This window comes from Festucalex cinctus, chromosome 4 (assembly GCF_051991245.1).
Source record: "Festucalex cinctus isolate MCC-2025b chromosome 4, RoL_Fcin_1.0, whole genome shotgun sequence".
Lineage (NCBI taxonomy): Eukaryota > Metazoa > Chordata > Actinopteri > Syngnathiformes > Syngnathidae > Festucalex > Festucalex cinctus.
Window position 1 is genome coordinate 10,877,101 of NC_135414.1, and position 16,911 is coordinate 10,894,011.

General features: G+C 38.3%; 1 protein-coding gene across 1 annotated transcript; it reads right to left on the reverse strand.

Annotated features, from left to right (window-relative positions):
- Window positions 1-286: 286 nt before the first annotated feature.
- Window positions 287-16,909, reverse strand: ttc17 (tetratricopeptide repeat domain 17). Its single transcript, XM_077518828.1, has 25 exons — window positions 16,663-16,909; window positions 16,139-16,228; window positions 15,564-15,733; window positions 15,341-15,452; window positions 14,194-14,325; window positions 13,776-13,885; window positions 13,530-13,677; window positions 13,133-13,272; window positions 11,519-11,679; window positions 11,232-11,344; window positions 10,934-11,086; window positions 8,785-8,900; window positions 8,514-8,670; window positions 8,353-8,424; window positions 7,998-8,222; window positions 6,413-6,632; window positions 5,557-5,676; window positions 4,330-4,616; window positions 4,067-4,220; window positions 3,853-3,973; window positions 2,649-2,808; window positions 2,454-2,537; window positions 1,968-2,087; window positions 1,276-1,419; window positions 287-1,199 (listed from the first exon to the last, which is right to left on the reverse strand). Exons 1-25 carry the CDS (start codon window positions 16,831-16,833, stop codon window positions 1,068-1,070), a joined length of 3,612 nt encoding a protein of 1,203 aa, XP_077374954.1. The 5' UTR covers window positions 16,834-16,909; the 3' UTR covers window positions 287-1,067.
- Window positions 16,910-16,911: the final 2 nt, after the last annotated feature.

The following is a 16,911-nucleotide window of genomic DNA, read 5'->3' on the forward strand; positions in this document are numbered from 1 at the left end:
CCTTGCGATGGCAAAGCCAAGTTCGTTTAATACAGGACCTCAGGCGGCGAGCACCTGCCATTATACCGCTAACATTTCAAATGTAACTGCTTGTAACTCAACCTGAATTTGAATGGAAATAAAACAAAAGACTTGTTGAAAAAGTCAGACAGTGACACCATGTGGTCAGTGGAAAAGTGTTTTCAACACATTTGCAAACTAACTTGAAGTGCAAGCTGTGAAAATGGGGAAAATGGGATTTTACTTAGGCGTTTAAGCACTTTTGATTTTCCAAAGAGAGAACACAAAAACAAGCAGTTGAAATCCACACACGGCCTTTAATACTGTACATCATTTAATACAGATTCCACTTGTGAGGGCCAGAAGGAAATCTTTTTTTTTTTTTTCTTTTTGCCTGATGATTACTTTAAGAAGCAAATGCAGCATAATTCAGTTTTTTTTTTTTTTTTTTCCATTAAATTAGATTGGAGCAAAATCAGTTTGTAGGTCCCATATAAATAGGAATGATTACAAAAGTGCGAACATTACCGTCCATTTCATGAGCGGAAACAACGAGGGCATATATTCTTGAAAAGTGTAAACTATGTGATGACTGAGATGTGAAGCACATTCCATCTCAACATCGCTTTATGGAGGATTTTATTAATTATAACCCTTTCAATTAAAACTTACCGTTAAAATAAATTTAAAACAACACTGTCTCCTGGCCACAAAATGCATACATTTCGGTATAGCTGAATTTTTGTAATAGTATAACAATATTATGGTTTTCCCTTTTATTTTTAATGCCAACTCTTGCATGTATGTTAAAATGTCAACAATGGGGCGTGTATGCCAAATTTGACTTCCCTTCTGTATTTGCAAACATGAACCGTTAGAAGAACAGAACTGCGAGTAATAATATCAGCTGTGCTTTGTGGTGTTTAACTGTTTCAAAGAGCTGTTATACCAGTTTAAATGGGCTTTAAAGAGACTTCTAGTTTTTTTTCATCTTTTTTTGTTTTTTGTTTTTTTGTGCAAGTATGTTTGTGTGTTCTCGATCGTGGACATGATGGCAACTTCTTTGATTAAGGATGACGACGTTCCCTTTTGGTGAGCAGGTAACACTGAATGGTTCTCAGTCTGTCTTTGGCAGGGCCGAACTCTGGCTGCAGTTTCAACGTGGACTCATACCAGCGCATTGCGTTCTCAAACTCCTCCTGTCATCAAGAAACAGAAGCATTGCATCCATACAGGCACATCCACTTCATTGATGCAAGTGGGGAGAAAATTTACCATAGCGATGTAGACATTGGCAAGAGTGAAGTGGTTAACCACAAAGTGTGGAGTAATTTCGACAGCCATGCGAGCAACTGTAAGAGCATCCTCCCACAGTCGGGCATTCTGGAAGATGTTGGCCAGGCTGATAAGTGGAACATCCTGGTTAACAGGGGTGCAAAAACATATTAGGAATTACTAGTAATAGTACTGAAATATTTTTCCCCATAATGTATGATTAAATACTAATTTAAAGATGGAATGAATAACAAGTATTCTAGTATTTCCGTTATCGGTTCTTGACATGGCCGCCCTCTTGTGGCAGTTTTCCGATCAGCAACTAAATATTAGAACAATAGAAAATTGTCATTAATTTCATCCAATTTTAAGGAAAAAAATGCTATATTGAGAATTGTATTTAGTGTTTTTATGCATCAAAAGCAGGGGTCCACTGTATTTGCAAAACAATTTGAAGTGTTACATTGTTAATAATTTAGCATATAATGAATATTTGTATGACGTTGTATCAGTCTCCTCATAGAAAAATCAATCCACCCATTCCTTAACAATAAACGGAGAAGAGGAAGTTGCATACTACCACAAAGAGAGAAAGCGCTAAGGAAAAATAATAATTTAAAAAAAAAAAAAACCTAATCGGAGATGGTTATAATTTCTCATTGACTGTTGCTAAAGGCTCAGAGATGACCTACCTTCATATGATAGGGGGCGTAGTTGAGGGCCTGTCGCAAGCAGTCAATTGCCCTCTTCCCTTGACCTTTCACCCTCCAATAAAGAGCAGCCATACTGGATAATACCCATGATGTTTGGTTCTAGGAGAGATCATGTCTTAAGTTCAACATTTGATTTAAACAAGGATTTTAACCAAAGTATTCAACAAAGGCTAAATTGGTATTTTAAAAAAATCAATAGAGCTTAATATTAGGGTTTGTTTTCTATGCAGTGCTATTTATATCATGGTTAGTCATAATAAAGAGAAAACTATTTACTATTTGCAGATAATGGATTCATTTAATTGCTATGACGTAATGCAACAACATTTGTTATAATCACACCAACTTTTTAAGTGCATCTTAATCTCAAAAGCACCTTTCATAGCAAGTATTTTTTTTTTCTTTTATGACAGAACAACGCAAATGTTACTCTGGTACTGCTTTCAGATTTAAATTTCAACTTACCTTCTCTAATACTTTAGCAATTCGAGTCCCCACCTGCTCAAAAGACTGAGGAGAGAATTCCTCTTTGCCAAGATTTTGCAGCACCTGAGGTCAGGAATATTAAAAAAAAAAAATAATGACTGTTATTATAATCTAATTTTTGTACTTAGAGCTGATGATCCTGTCTTTTGTCATGTGACCTGTGCTTTGGCCTACCTCACTGAGTTGGCTCTCCCCTGTGTAGTGGATGGCAGCTCGATTAGCCATGCCTGCCAGGTGGTCGAGGGTGTGCATACTGGCAGCGAGGTTTGCATTGCATAAAGGCTCCACAGCTGGCTCCTGGAGTGGAGTAGCAAAATCGATGTGCTCTGTGATGCTGGGGGACGAGGCATTGAATAAAATTGTCAATCACTGCCATACCTCAAAAGCATAAATGTATACTGTAGTTGGTCAGTGGTTTACAATGGTACTGACATATGACCGTTTAAGGTTTCACATGACGTGCAATGAACTAATTTGCGCAGCCGAGTAAGAATACGTGTTCACATGGCACAGGAAGACATTTCAATACTTGTTTTATATTCATGGCATAGAAGTTATTTTCATACAAATACTATAATTACGCCATCACTACTGTGTTAGCAAAGATTATCACATTAGGTGGTGCGGTCCTATTTATGTACAGATTTTGGGTTATGTGTCAAGGCAAGAACAAACTCCATCATTAGACCGATTAAAAATGTTTGTAAATAGATGATGGAATATTTTCGGGTGGCAGAAAGCGAGTGACTACTGTCGACCTGAACTAAAATGTTGACAAAAACTTGAGGCCACTCTTAACTAATTTGCTCCCAACAACGTATAAATACGTTCTATTTTAAATGTATCAAGTGTGATATATTTATACGTTTTTTTTTTTTTTTTTTATTTTGTTTTGTTTTTTAAATGCTAGAGCATACAGAAGGCTGTGATGTAGCCTCTCAGCTGCAGAGAACAGATGGAATAATTACAAAAACGGCCCGCAAGTGGCAGCAGAGCATAATGGATCAACCAGTGCCATGAATAATGATGAAACTTAAGTATATTCTAATGCTAATTGCTGCAAAACAGAAACAGATAGAAATATACTTTTTTTTCTGATGAAAGAAGAGACTAATCTTTCTTTTGGTGGGTTCCGTGTTTTTATAGTAATAGAAAACAATATTTTGTGGGCCTTGCAAAATCAGTCAAAATCCAGTAAAACAGCTGGGAGCGAAGGGGGTTGCTTCAGTGAAAATGGCTGCAAGTGAATGAGTTAAAGGGACAGACCGGGAATCAAATCTCCGTAATCAGGTTTAAAAGTTGAAGGGTGGGAACTTGCGATCATAGCCTTCAATGTTAGATAAGGGGAAAATTAACCTATCATGGGACAAAAGCTTACTCGATGTTCTTGGCCGACACGGCTAGCCAAGTGCTTGCTGCAGTGGTAAGGTCGACCCTTCGGGTGCGCTGACACTCCTCTGGCCCTGGCCAGCCAAGACTTGTATAGTCCCTCCAGCGGCCTGCCCAGGACAAAGAAAAAGACTAAGATGTATATTCAACCGGTTGGGAGTCCAGCACCTTGCATTATTCAGCCTGGTGTAAGTTAGTGGTACCTGGAGGACCTGCTGATGGGATAGTTGGTCCGCTAATCTCCAGAACTGAATGTCCTTCAGACAACGGCTCCCCACCCTGGCTATCCTCAGACATGGCCACATTCTCAGTCTCATCCACCTTTGCTTTTCTTACTCTCTTTACTTGAAAGGTGATCTGAAACGCAACACATCAACATCACACATTCAAAAAGGCCAAACAATGTTTATTAACACTGCATATTCTAAGTAGCCGGTTTGTATATAGGAGCAATATGTGCCATTACCCATTCTGAACCGTCGTCATCCTCACAGTTTCCAAAGCAGGGCCCTCCTCCACCACGGGGCCCCATCACACGGTCATTCTTCAGAACCCGGATTCCTCGCAAGTCGCCTCGTTTGCCACTGACATCCAAAGCCCCCTCGAAAGCTCCCATCAGATCTTCCTTCAGCTGCCACTCCTCCTCACCTTCGACCCCTCCCTCTGCAAGTGAGGGGGGCGTCCCTGAAGAAGAGCGAGCAGCTTGCCGTTTTCCCGCTGCCTCGCCAGACCCATTTGTGTCCAAGATGACTTCTGTTTTAATAGCAGAGAAACACAAATTACAATCACTCACAAAAGTGACAAAGATCAAGATGAGTGTTTTGACAAAGGCACAGTCAGATGCACCTGATTTTCAAAAGTAAACAAACTTTATTTGGGTCTTGATTAGGGCTGCTCGATTATGAAGGAAATAATCACAATTACCGTAATTTGGTAATAATTGAAATCATAATTAGGACAACGATCGTTTTTTATTTTGGTACAAAACAAGAAAATGTTTAAACGTAAAAAATATTTAGACAAATTAATTTTGAAACACTATAGTTATGCAAGTTTCTTTTGGCCCAAACAATATTGATTAAATTAGTTATTTTAAAATAAAAATAAAAAAAGGTACAAATATATACATTTAAACAACTCACAATTAGTATTAATAATCTTTGATTTTTGTTCATGATTATTCCAATTTTGTAATTGTCAAGTGTAATTGAATTTTGATTAATTGCACAGCCCTATTCTTGATTATCAATAAAATATTTTTTGTTCAGTCTTTCTGTGGGGCCCAGTGGTTGGGGACCCGTATGCATTGGTTCCCAATTACAGCTGAAGTGATGAACAAAGGCTACCTTAATGAGACAGGACCACCCCTTCCAAATTGGGTTAGTTCTGGGAGGCTTTAAAAAAACAAAACAAAAAAAAAACAAAAAAACAAAAACAAACAATCATTGGGTATCAAGTGAGATGTGATTAATTATTGGGGTATTTATAATTATGGGGGACAACAGCATGTCACAGATGTTATTAATATGTGACCATGAAAAACACGATAGGCCCATGCTTATTATAAATATGGTATGACTAAAGTTGCTTATTAAGATATTTTTGGTTCCCACTGGATGCTAGTAAAAGTATCTTCCCATTTTTCCAATCACTGACAGTGTCTCTACTGTAGATCATATTCTTAATTTCTTACTTTCAAAGAGCAAAGAGTCTTCTATGGCCGAAATAGAAGACGTATCCTGTTTTTCTTCACCGCCACCCCACTCCTCCAGCGGTATGGCAAGTTCATCCTCAGCAATGCAAGCAGAACCCTCTGGATGAAAACATGTAAAGTCATTAAACAAAAAATTCCAACAATTAAATAAGTTGTGTTATCTACTTCAATTATTTGTGTCAATAAAATGTAAGTAAAATATTAACAACCTCAAGTTTTGTTTAATGGTAGAAAGCTGCTTTGAATGTCAACATGGGAGGAACTGTACAACATTTCGACTCTGTGTGTCATCTGTTTATTATTTAGTCCATGTGTTTTGTGGGAGGAATATTTGGCTATGGAGAGTCAAATTTTGACACATCTAATTTTGGCCTCAGCTATTTCCAGCAGGTTTAAATAATTGAGTGGTAACACTTCTCCACTTCAAGCACTTTTCACTTCACTCTCTCACTGTTACGAATAAATTGTGTGTCGTTTGTGTTCATATCAAACATGTGAAATACTTATAAATTCTCAATGTTGTACTCACTGCCACCTTTACAGCTTAAAGAAAGAGCACTGGGGTTTTCTTGCATAACATTAGAGAAGGAAAACCTGCCTGACACATGGCTCCATGGCTTAGTGAAAGACGAAGATATTACACTACATCCCTTTATAGTTAAGTAATGACTCCCTGTGCGAAATGTTTGCTTAATTATTTTTGTCCAACAATGATACAAAGTGAAATGCTATTTTATTGACTGATCATTGAAGCTTCAAATCGATGATGTTGCTATAAATGCTTAGCTCTTTAACACAAATTCTGGTAAAAATTCTTTGCATCAAAGTTACTCACGAGAGCAGGGTTGTTGGTTCGAAAGGTTGTAAAGGAAGGGATAAAATTGCAGGCAACGCAGAAGAGGTATGCTGGTGCGACACTGTTCACAGGCAGCAAAGGATGAGAAGGAAGTGGAGGAAGAAACGGCTGTCATCAGTGTGTGGCGAAACAAGGCCAGCGCTCCGGTCACATTGCCCTGGGCCAACTGCAAGTTCACCAGGCTGAGGAGTGCGTGAGGCTGGTGGCGGAAAAGGGGCGCTGTTCAGATACCTACATGTAGTTTTGCTATTGAACACAAGTAGGTCTATTGCAAACAATGTAAATACACATTAAAAAGAATGGACAGTTGTGAAAAAGTATGTCCCCTTACTGATGTGTTTTTTTTTTAATTTTTTTTTTTTAAACCAAACATCAAACCAATTTTGATGATGAGTCTTTCGCATCACTGTGAAAGGATTGGGCCCACTCTTCTGTGAGTTTTGAGCATAAATTGCTCGTTAGCGGTCATACCAAAGCATCTCAATTGGATGCAACCAGTGGGGTCCAAACTCGGTCCTTGAGGGCTGGAGTCCTACAGGTTCTGGATGGTTCTCTTGTCCAACATGCCTGAAGGTCATCAGCAAGCTCTGTATAATGATCCTGCTCATTGGAACAGGCGTGTTGGAGCAGGGAAACATCCAAAACCTGCAAGACTCCGGCCCTCGAGGATTGAGTTTGGACAGCTCCACCGTCTTGAATTTGACTTTGCCATGACAAAACTTTCATTTATTTTGTTTATTCATCTATTTATAATGATGTATATATTTTTTTAGCCATTCAGTGGTAGATTTGCCTGTATACGGATCTTCTTGTAGACAGAAGACATCATTGTTCTATTACAACAAGCGGTCAGGCCCTGAATTAGGAATCAGCCCCAATCCATCACACTGCCACAAACATGTTAACTATTGGCATGCTCTTTTTTCTTTTTCTTTTTTTTTTTTTTTTAAATCAATGCTGTGTTAATTTTAAATTTAATATAACCAGCCACACACCTTCCAAAAAGTTAAAACATTTGTCTTGTCAATTTACAGAATATTTCTCCAAACTCTTGGGGATCATCAAGGGGTAATTAGGGCCGGATACGATTATATATTAGAAAGACTTTTTTGTATTACTTGAGTTGTCTTTGTGAAACATTAAAATTGTCTTAATGATCGAGAACAGTGGTATGAAGGAGAGGGCAAATCATGCCAATGTAAATGTGATAAACAGGATTATAACAATAAAATATGATAAAATAAAAATAAGGGGGTGATTACTTTTTCACATCCCTGTCTATACTGTATACAATGTTATTTGCAAATAAACAAACAAACAAACAAACAAATAAATAAACAAATAAATAAATAAAGATAATAAATAAGTAAATAAATAATAAGGGTTTTACTGGCTTCTGGGTTTTACAACAGGATTAATGAATCGACCAACACTTTTATGACTGTTACAGTCTCTCTGTATATCTGTTGCAACCTATGGATGAACTATGTTGACACTCTAAGATCAGTGGCTAGACCTAAGTACTAATCCAGAATTACAATATTAAGATAAGCCAGTATCTTACCTCAGTTGCATTGTAAACCAGTGCTTGCTCCACCAATGTTTGTGCGTGGGTGGTCAATCCATAACGTAGCAGCAAATTAGCAGCATTCGTGAGGGGCAAATGGCGATGGGAGGGCGGGGTTTTGAGCCACACTTGGCGCAGGCACTGAAGGGCACGACTGCCATTTCCTTGGGCCCGCCAGAATAGAGATGCTTCATTGTGGACCTGCCAGCTGGATAATTTGTCCTATACAAACAATACCTGCTTAGCAATATTTGGCTTCAGAAATATGGAGCTATGTTTTTGATGGCGTAATATGTATGAGGATAATGCACACATTGCAAGATAAGTAAATCAGAGGTGACGTGTTGCTTACTAATTTCATTATTTCGGCAATCCTGGATCCAATTTGTTCCAATGTCCAACCACCACTCCGAAACTGCAATATCTGTAATTGCACACAATGATAATGCATCGAACATTTTAACTATGAATTACAAGGGTTGGTGTTTGGGACAAAGACTAGCAGACAGACACCTGGGCGGCAAATGGATCTGGTAGCATCTTGTCTTCCAGAAGCCAGTCCAGTGAAGCAGGCAGGGGAGGAGAATGTACTTGGGAGGGAGAACCACACTCTGGCAGGGCCACGGTTTGAGGAGGAGTACCACTCCCATAGAGAAGAGTTGCCACTTCGCTGAATGTGCACGGATAGAATATAATTAGTTTATACAGTATGGTATTTTTTTTTTTTACTTTTGAAATGGTCACCGACCCACAAAATACACACAGATCTTGAATGTGTACTTGCCTGTGACTCTTGGTTTCAAACAAAAGGTGGTATGTGGGCAACAAGTGCGCAGGCGGGACACTTGGGTATTCACTAACACAGTCTGTCCGCTGAGGCCACAACAACTTCTGTACATCCTACAGGGAAAAAAAATAAACATGGATGAATTAAGTGCAGTGTTTCTGAAAAACGATGCTTAGAGTAAAGTAGCAACATTCAAATATGTCAAGAATTAAAAGGGGACATATTAGGGACAACTGACTTCTTAATTCGCTGCATTCGAAAGGCCATGACATGTGGGGTCCCTCAAGGGTCAGTCCTTGGACCCCTGTTGTTCAGTCTGTATATGTTACCTTTGGGTCAAATGCTTCAGAACACCGATGTTGACTATCATAGTTATGCAGATGACACACAACTGTATTTATCTATGTCCCCAAATGACAGCAGTTCTATTAACGCATTGTGTCATTCTCTAGAGCAAGTTAACAACTGGATGAACCAAAATTTCCTTCAGCTGAACGAAAACAAAACAGAGCTCATTGTTTTCGGCAATAAAGAAAAGAGGATTGCTGTTAAAAAACAGCTTGAGTCACTGTCTTTAGAAACTAAAGACCAAGTTCGAAATCTTGGGGTACTAATAGACTCAGATCTGACCTTCAGCAATCATATTAAATTCATCACTAAAACAGCCTTTTACCAGCTGAAAAACATATCCAGACTGAAGGACTGCATGCTTCAAGCAGACCAAGAGAAGCTTATCCATGCTTTTATCTCCAGCAGACTAGATTACTGTAACGGTCTTCTGACTGGACTCTCTCAAAAGAACATGAGACACTTGCAGCTCATTCAGAACGCTGCAGCTCGAGTTCTGACCAAAACAAGGAGATCAGAACATATTACTCCAGTACTTAAGGATTTACACTGGCTCCCTGTCAGCTGTAGAATGGATTTTCTGCTACTCGTCTATAAATCACTAAATGGTTTGGGTCCTGAATATATCCAAGAAATGCTGATTGAGTACAAGCCCAGCAGGGCTCTGAGATCTACAGACTTGGGCCAACTAGTGGAACCCAGAGTTCGAAGCAAACATGGTGAAGCTGCATTTAGCTATTATGCTGCACACAGATGGAATAGGCTACCAACAGAAGTTAAGTCAGCCCCGAGTGTAAATGCTTTTAAACCCAGGTTAAAAACTTAGCTTTTTTCTTATACCTTTGATTAGGGACTTTTAAACAGCTTTAATTAAGTGTTTTTTTGTTTTGTTTTTTGTTTTTGTTTTTTTAATAATATTAATTATATATATTAATATATTAATATTATTTTAAACTTCCTTATGTTAAATGTTTTAAAGTTTGTTGAATAATGTTTTAAGATTGTTATTGTATGTTTTTTTTTTTTTTTTTTTTTAGTAAATTTTGTAACCTATTTTTATTTTTTATTTTTATTTTTTTTCCTCTGAATGTTAACTACTGTTTCTTGATGCTTATGTGTTGTCTTTCCTTGTGTAAAGCACATTGAGTTGCCTTGTGTATGAAATGTGCTATACAAATAAACTTGCCTTGCCTTGCCTTGCCTTGCCTTGCCTTGCCTTGCCTTGCCTTGCATAAAAATAGTTGGGTCTCTGGAGTGCTGGTCTGTGCCACATACATGGACCAGCACACTAAATGACAAGTTTTATTTGGGTTCTTGGTGATGAAGTGCTGACTCCACAAGGGAGAATAGAATATCCATGCGTTGCAGGCATGCCTATCCATGTCTTGTAGGGCCTGGCGCGTGCTGAGTTATCAATAGGTCAGGCAATTTGGGACCGCAAAGTGCAGCAGGGCTTTTACGGTGATGAAATACATTGGCTCAAATGTATGTGGGATGTGATGACGGTTGGCTCACTTGCATATAACAGGCCAACCCCTCAAAACGAGGCCAATATCAGTAAGACAAAATATTAGGGTGTGACAAGCATTCTATAATTATTGATCCTTGAGGTACTTTGCATGTGAAAGACATTATGAAAACATAATAGCAAACGTTTCTAATTATTGGGGGGGAATAAAATCCACAATATGTCCGACACAGTGTTGCAAAAAGCAATCAGTAAGGCTCTACATTTAAATAAATAGTGGAAGAAAAGAATATGTTGTAAACTACAATCAACTGCAATCATCCGTCTTGCCTGTGTGTCATCATGATGATCGCTCCAAAGAGCAGCAACTGGATCCTGGTCACCTGACACAGAAGGATGGAGCTGAGGGCTGTGTGTGGACAGATTTGAACTGTGATCTGACACAAGTGCCACACTGGATGCCACCGACATCTCTTCGCCAAACTATGAAGAAAGGGAGGCAACAGCCAAAGAAAAAAAGTCAGTGTTATTTATTTGATTGAGGAGTTTGCCGACAGTTTTTATTAACCCCAAAATAATCTTGAATAGCATACGATAAGACATACAAGAGAAGTGAATCAACACTTACTTGGACAAAATGAACATTTTCAAAGAGGTCACCACGGTGATAGCGCACAGGCAGATCGAATGGGCAATGGAGGCTGCGCTGCTGTTGACCCAGGCGGCAGATTTGATGGTTCCCTGTGACAATAAAATACTTGTCCTTTAGATTCAAACAATGACATCAATAGGAAAGCCAGAAATGTTGCATTACTTTAACCTCTAATGTTGCATGCTAGTTGTGAAGATACATTAACAACAGAAAAAATATGATCACTGCCTGTAACCTTGGATATACCACGATCAGCATTTTACCAAGTTGGGCTTCTTTGGCCATTTGGGTCTCATGGATAATGTTGTGCAGGATCTGCTCTTCCTGCAGCAGCTTGTGTTTATCTAGCGCCTCCTGCTGGCGAAGGTAGTGGTCATGCTGCTTTTGGTATTCCTTGAGCTCATTCAAGGTTCGCTGCAGTGACCTAAACATAGAGCCATAATCACATCCACAAATACAATTGTATATTTAACAGTTGTCATCACAACGTTTGTATAATGAAAGAGAAAAGGAGAGGAGAAAAGCTTTTCGAATTCATATGGACAGTGTTCCAATAATATGTTAATGATTGCAGCATTTTTGTGGTTTACTGTTCAGAAAGATTTTTCTTCAGTCAAGTCACATTTATGCTACAAACAATCTTGGGTCATCAAAACCATAGAGAACACAAATATGCTTACATTAAGAGGTGAATGTGAACATTTAGAGTTGAATATCACACTTAATGTTCTCAAGTGTTGTTTAGAACTAAAGATGGTTGTAGTTTACTCAAGTCAAGGTAAAATGTAAGCAATTAAAAATCAAATCAGATCAACCGCTACTTCAGTTACTTTTCTAACAGTGAGGGATGGGAGGTTGATGATCTATATACTGGAAAAAGTAGGAGATAAATAATATTAATATAAATGAAAAAATATTGCAGGCTTACGATGGTCGTGTAATACAAAGTTTCAAATGGTGCATAGCAACAAACTCGTTCACATTAGGGGTGTGAATTGCCTAGTACCTGACGATTCGATTCGTATCACGATTCACAGGTCACGATTCGATTCGATACCGATTAATCCCGATACGAACGGTCACGATTCGATACCGATTAATCCCGATACGAATTTATAAGTCGATTGTTGCGATTTTTTTTCATTCATATTTAGAAAATACTAATCAGTAAGCTTGTAGAGTGTAAGATTTATATGAAAATGTATTATTTATTTATCTGAAATTTCAGTCTTATAGAGGTTGTAATCTGTTTCATGTTTGAACAGCATTAAAATAAAAATATTAAGGCTTAATGTGCCGTTCATATAACATTCTTCCATGGTCAAGGTGTGAATCCTAAAAAAAAAAAAAAAAAAAAAAAAAAAAAAAAAAAAAAAATCGATTCTGCCGATTATTGAATCGATTCGAGAATCGCGCGATGTAGTATCGCGATATATCGCCGAATCGATTTTTTTTTAAACACCCCTAGTTCACATAGACCGACCGATACGATACCAGAATCGGTGCTTATACTGTACGTTTGCCCTGCAATCTTGAAGAAAAAAAGAAAAAAAAAGTAATCATTCCATTGCAACAATACACATTGTAATGTGCAGAAATTCACATTACAACACTACTGTTGGAATAGAACTCAGTTGTAAAATAAGTACTTAGTTATGGCTACACGAGTGGCTAAGCTTAGCGAGGTAAGTTAAAATATACTACATACTTGTACTATGTACTGTACTCACTGGTGCATATAATTACCATGACATATTTTAATCACTATATATATATATATATATATATATATATATATATATATATATATATATATTATTTTTTTTTTTTTACAAATGTATGTAAACTGCAATTACATTAAAGCTGGACATGTGTACCTGTGCTGGGCTTCGAGGCGCTGCTCAAGCTTTTGCTGGCAGAGCACGGCATGCTTCCTCCTTAAGGCCAACTCAAAGCCTGGCTGGGCCTGTAATGCCTGCTCATAACACAACACTGAGTGGTTGTATTCCCCAAGCATCTGGTAGGGCAGAGAAGATCGGAATAAACAGATTTGTAAATGATGGTTATCCGCAGTTTTAATATAGCTTGAATAAAAAGCCCTTTCCACTCCATGGACTCCCTCTTACCTGCCTGAAGGCACATGTGTGAATACATCAGATTACACTGACAGTAAAAAGAAAACCAATAGTTTTGTGGTAACATTTTGGTTTAAATAATATTCAAGTGTGAACCTTGCTGCCTGCAGTGCAGTAATGTGGGCCCCTTTAAACTTACAGCATAAATGTTTCCCAAAGTGTAGTGACTGGTAAACAGGTCCGAGGGCAGGTCCAAGGCAGCGTGGGCGAGAACAGCAGCATCTGCTGAGAAATGGGCTCGGTGCAGGACGTTGGCCATATTCACCAGGGCTACATCCTTGTGATGCCTAATAACACACAACGAACGTGGGAATGTGAACATATGTGGCCGCTCTCAAACAAACTGAAGCATCTAGCAGGGACCTTGTGAAGAGGCTGACTCTACCTAGGGGAAAAGTGCAGAGCGCGCACCACACAATCCATCACCCTTTGAGGCTCGTTCTTCATACGCCAATAGAATGAAGCCATGTTGTACAGCACCCATGATGATGTATTCTGGAACAGAAAGGACACATTAATATTCTTTTTGTTGGATTATTGTTATTTTTTTAAGATTTCACAATGATAGTAGTCCTTTTGATAGCTGGACGAAGAGGCTTATTGTAAAATGTAGTGCAATAATAGGTCCACGTCTGCCAAAACCTGATCATAAACACGAGCCACAAACTGACTTTGACAAAATAGAAATACAATGTCAGTCTTAAATAAGTCAATAATGCAAAAAGTTAAGTTCTAAGTTCCAAATTTTTTTCACATTACATGTTTGTGTCCAACAACAACAACAACAACAAAAAAGAGCTTACCCTCAGTAATGCTTGATGGATGCGATGGCCCACCACGTCTATACTGTGACCCAGTTTATGTGACAAAGAACTATAAATTGGGTCCTCTTTTGAAAGTAACGGGGATGTGAGGTTTGCCCTCTCTTGGACACCCTACAAAAACACCAATAAGAACACATACATGTTATGTGTTACTTTATTACTTGACATGACAGATAGTCTGCTCACATTCATTGTACCTAGGTTGCATATATGTTGATTGTCGATTATGTTCAAAATAATAAGAGTCATTTTAATTTTATTACTTGAATCATTATGATTATTGGTCAGTTATTCATAAGAAAAGAGCTGCATTTTCACTGCACTACTTTTCAACAACTGCAAACAGTTTCCAGAACAAAATGCTCTTATGTGTGTGTATATATATATATATATATATATATATATATATATATATTAGGGGTGTGAATTGCCTAGTACCTGACGATTCGATTCGTATCACGATTCACAGGTCACGATTCGATTCGATACCGATTAATCCCGATACGAATTTATAAGTCGATTGTTGCGATTTTTTTCCATTCAAATTTAGAAAAAACTAATCAGTAAGCTTGTAGAGTGTAAGATTTATATGAAAATGTATTATTTATTTATCTGAAATTTCAGTCTTATAGAGGTTGTAATCTGTTTCATGTTTGAACAGCATTAAAATAAAATATTAAGGCTTAATGTTCCGTTCATATAACATTCTTCCATGCTCAAGGTGTGAATCCTAACCCGAAGTCAGACGTTTTGTTGAATATTTTTCCATTAAAAATGGAAGTTTAAAAATCGATTCGCACACACACACACACACACACAAAAAAAAGGCAATGATAAGACGTTGAATCGGTAACTACCGAATGAACAATTCTGAGCTCTTAAAAAAAAAAAAAAAAAAAAAAAAAAAAAAACGATTTTTTTTTTTATTGAATCGATTCGAGAATCGCGCGATGTAGTATCGCGATATATCACCGAATCGATTTTTTTTAACACCCCTAATATATATATATATTAATTAATTATCAAATAATTTATAAATTTCACTTTCAATCACTCCAGCACAAGCTTTTGAAAATGGCAATATCAGGTTAAGTGCAACTGGTGACCAGCTGACCATAATACTCACCCTGAGATGCTGGAATGCATGGATACTATAAGGTAGTTCTAACACTCTTGCACAGTCTGGCTTTTCTAGATCTGGAGGCAGAGCCGAGAGTAAATCCACGTAGTCTTCGGGGCTACACACAAGGGAGAGGAGGAAGAAACATAGTAAGTCAATTTGCTTTTTTGTTCAAACTTAGTCTGTGCCCTAATGAAGGAAGTACTTTTTTTTTGTACATCAGACTTACCGAATATCTTTACTCTCTAAGGAGATGTAAGTGCCATCATACAGGTCAAGGTCACCAAGAGGTACTTTGGCCATAATGCAGTCTGCGTCCTCTTTGTAGTGTCGCTGCTCTAGCCCTGTGTCCCTGTCCTCATTTTCCTCAATGTGAATTTTCTGTGCCACGAGCAGCTTCTGCTCAAAATTCAGAGAGAAAAAAATAGAGGTAAAATACAAACAAACAAAAAACTATAGTAATTAACTTAAAATAATCCCCTGCGAATAAACTGAAAGCCCTACTGCAAAGTGAAAAACACAGTAATTCACCCCCCAATAATGTTTAGAACTTGTCTGCAATCATGATACATCAGTGAATATGTCTTTCCCTGTTGTGACAGAGCTTTGGCACCATCTTGTGGCACCTTAGAGCATTACAGAAAGAGACTACAAACAATTCGGAGTTTTGTTTTGTTTTTAGCAATAATGGCGGATAGGTTAAAAATTCAAACGTCAATTTTACCTGAGGAATTATTGTAGAGAATTTCTAGTGCTCATATCATGAACATAATTTTCAGTGACACAAGGTCAAAACTTACTCACCTCCAGTTTCTTGAGGTAGTTCACACGGGACTCTTGTCTCATAAAGATCACCACATCATGCGGATGCTTGAGATTCAAAGGTGAATCAACCTACAACAAGTTGAGTGGATATATTCAAATATCAAACTGATGCAAAATAATACATTGTACACACCCCCAACGATTAGAACGTAAACGAAACGCAACCGTAACTTTATTAAGCATTAACTTAGCTGATAGCGGGATAGTGATAAGGGACGCCGACAGGGACCCGGCCAGCCGGTATGTTTTGGTCATCTTGACCTCGCTCACCCTACTATCTCGCGTAAGATCTGCCATGTACTAGAAATCGCTGAGGCTTGCAGGGGGTACTTTCTCGGAAATCGTAACTTTAGGGAGGCGGGCAAACAAATCTGACATGGATCAAGTGAACCACCAAAACCACATTATCAAAACCCGAATAAAATGGGAAAAACATGTTACAGGTAAAGCTAACTGAGATAGCATTTGAAGCTAAACGATAGAGACTCAATGAGCTGTCATACTTGCTGTTGTATTTTTCCGTCCTCTGTGACAACCCAGTGGGTTGTGGCTCCCCCGGAGTCCACTACGAGCATGCAGAAGAGAATGAAAAGCTTCCCCTGAAAAAACGTTTTGCGCGAACAGCTGACTCGACAGGGAAAGGAGTCAGGACTGATTTTCTCCATGTCCGCCATTTTTCTGTCTCCAACTCTCCTTAGCGCTGTGGCAACAGCAAAGCAGCCTCCGACCACACAGCGGCGCTCAAGTCACTT

Excerpts from the sequence above, each read along its gene's own strand:
- ttc17 (XM_077518828.1), bottom strand. The coding sequence starts at position 16,833 with ATGGCGGACATGGAGAAAATCAGTCCTGACTCCTTTCCCTGTCGAGTC. Across the intron at positions 4,221-4,329 it reads ATGACGACGGTTCAGAATGG|ATCACCTTTCAAGTAAAGAG; the intron begins GTAATGGCACAT and ends GTTGCGTTTCAG. Across the intron at positions 2,809-3,852 it reads GTGTCGGCCAAGAACATCGA|CATCACAGAGCACATCGATT; the intron begins GTAAGCTTTTGT and ends CTCGTCCCCCAG.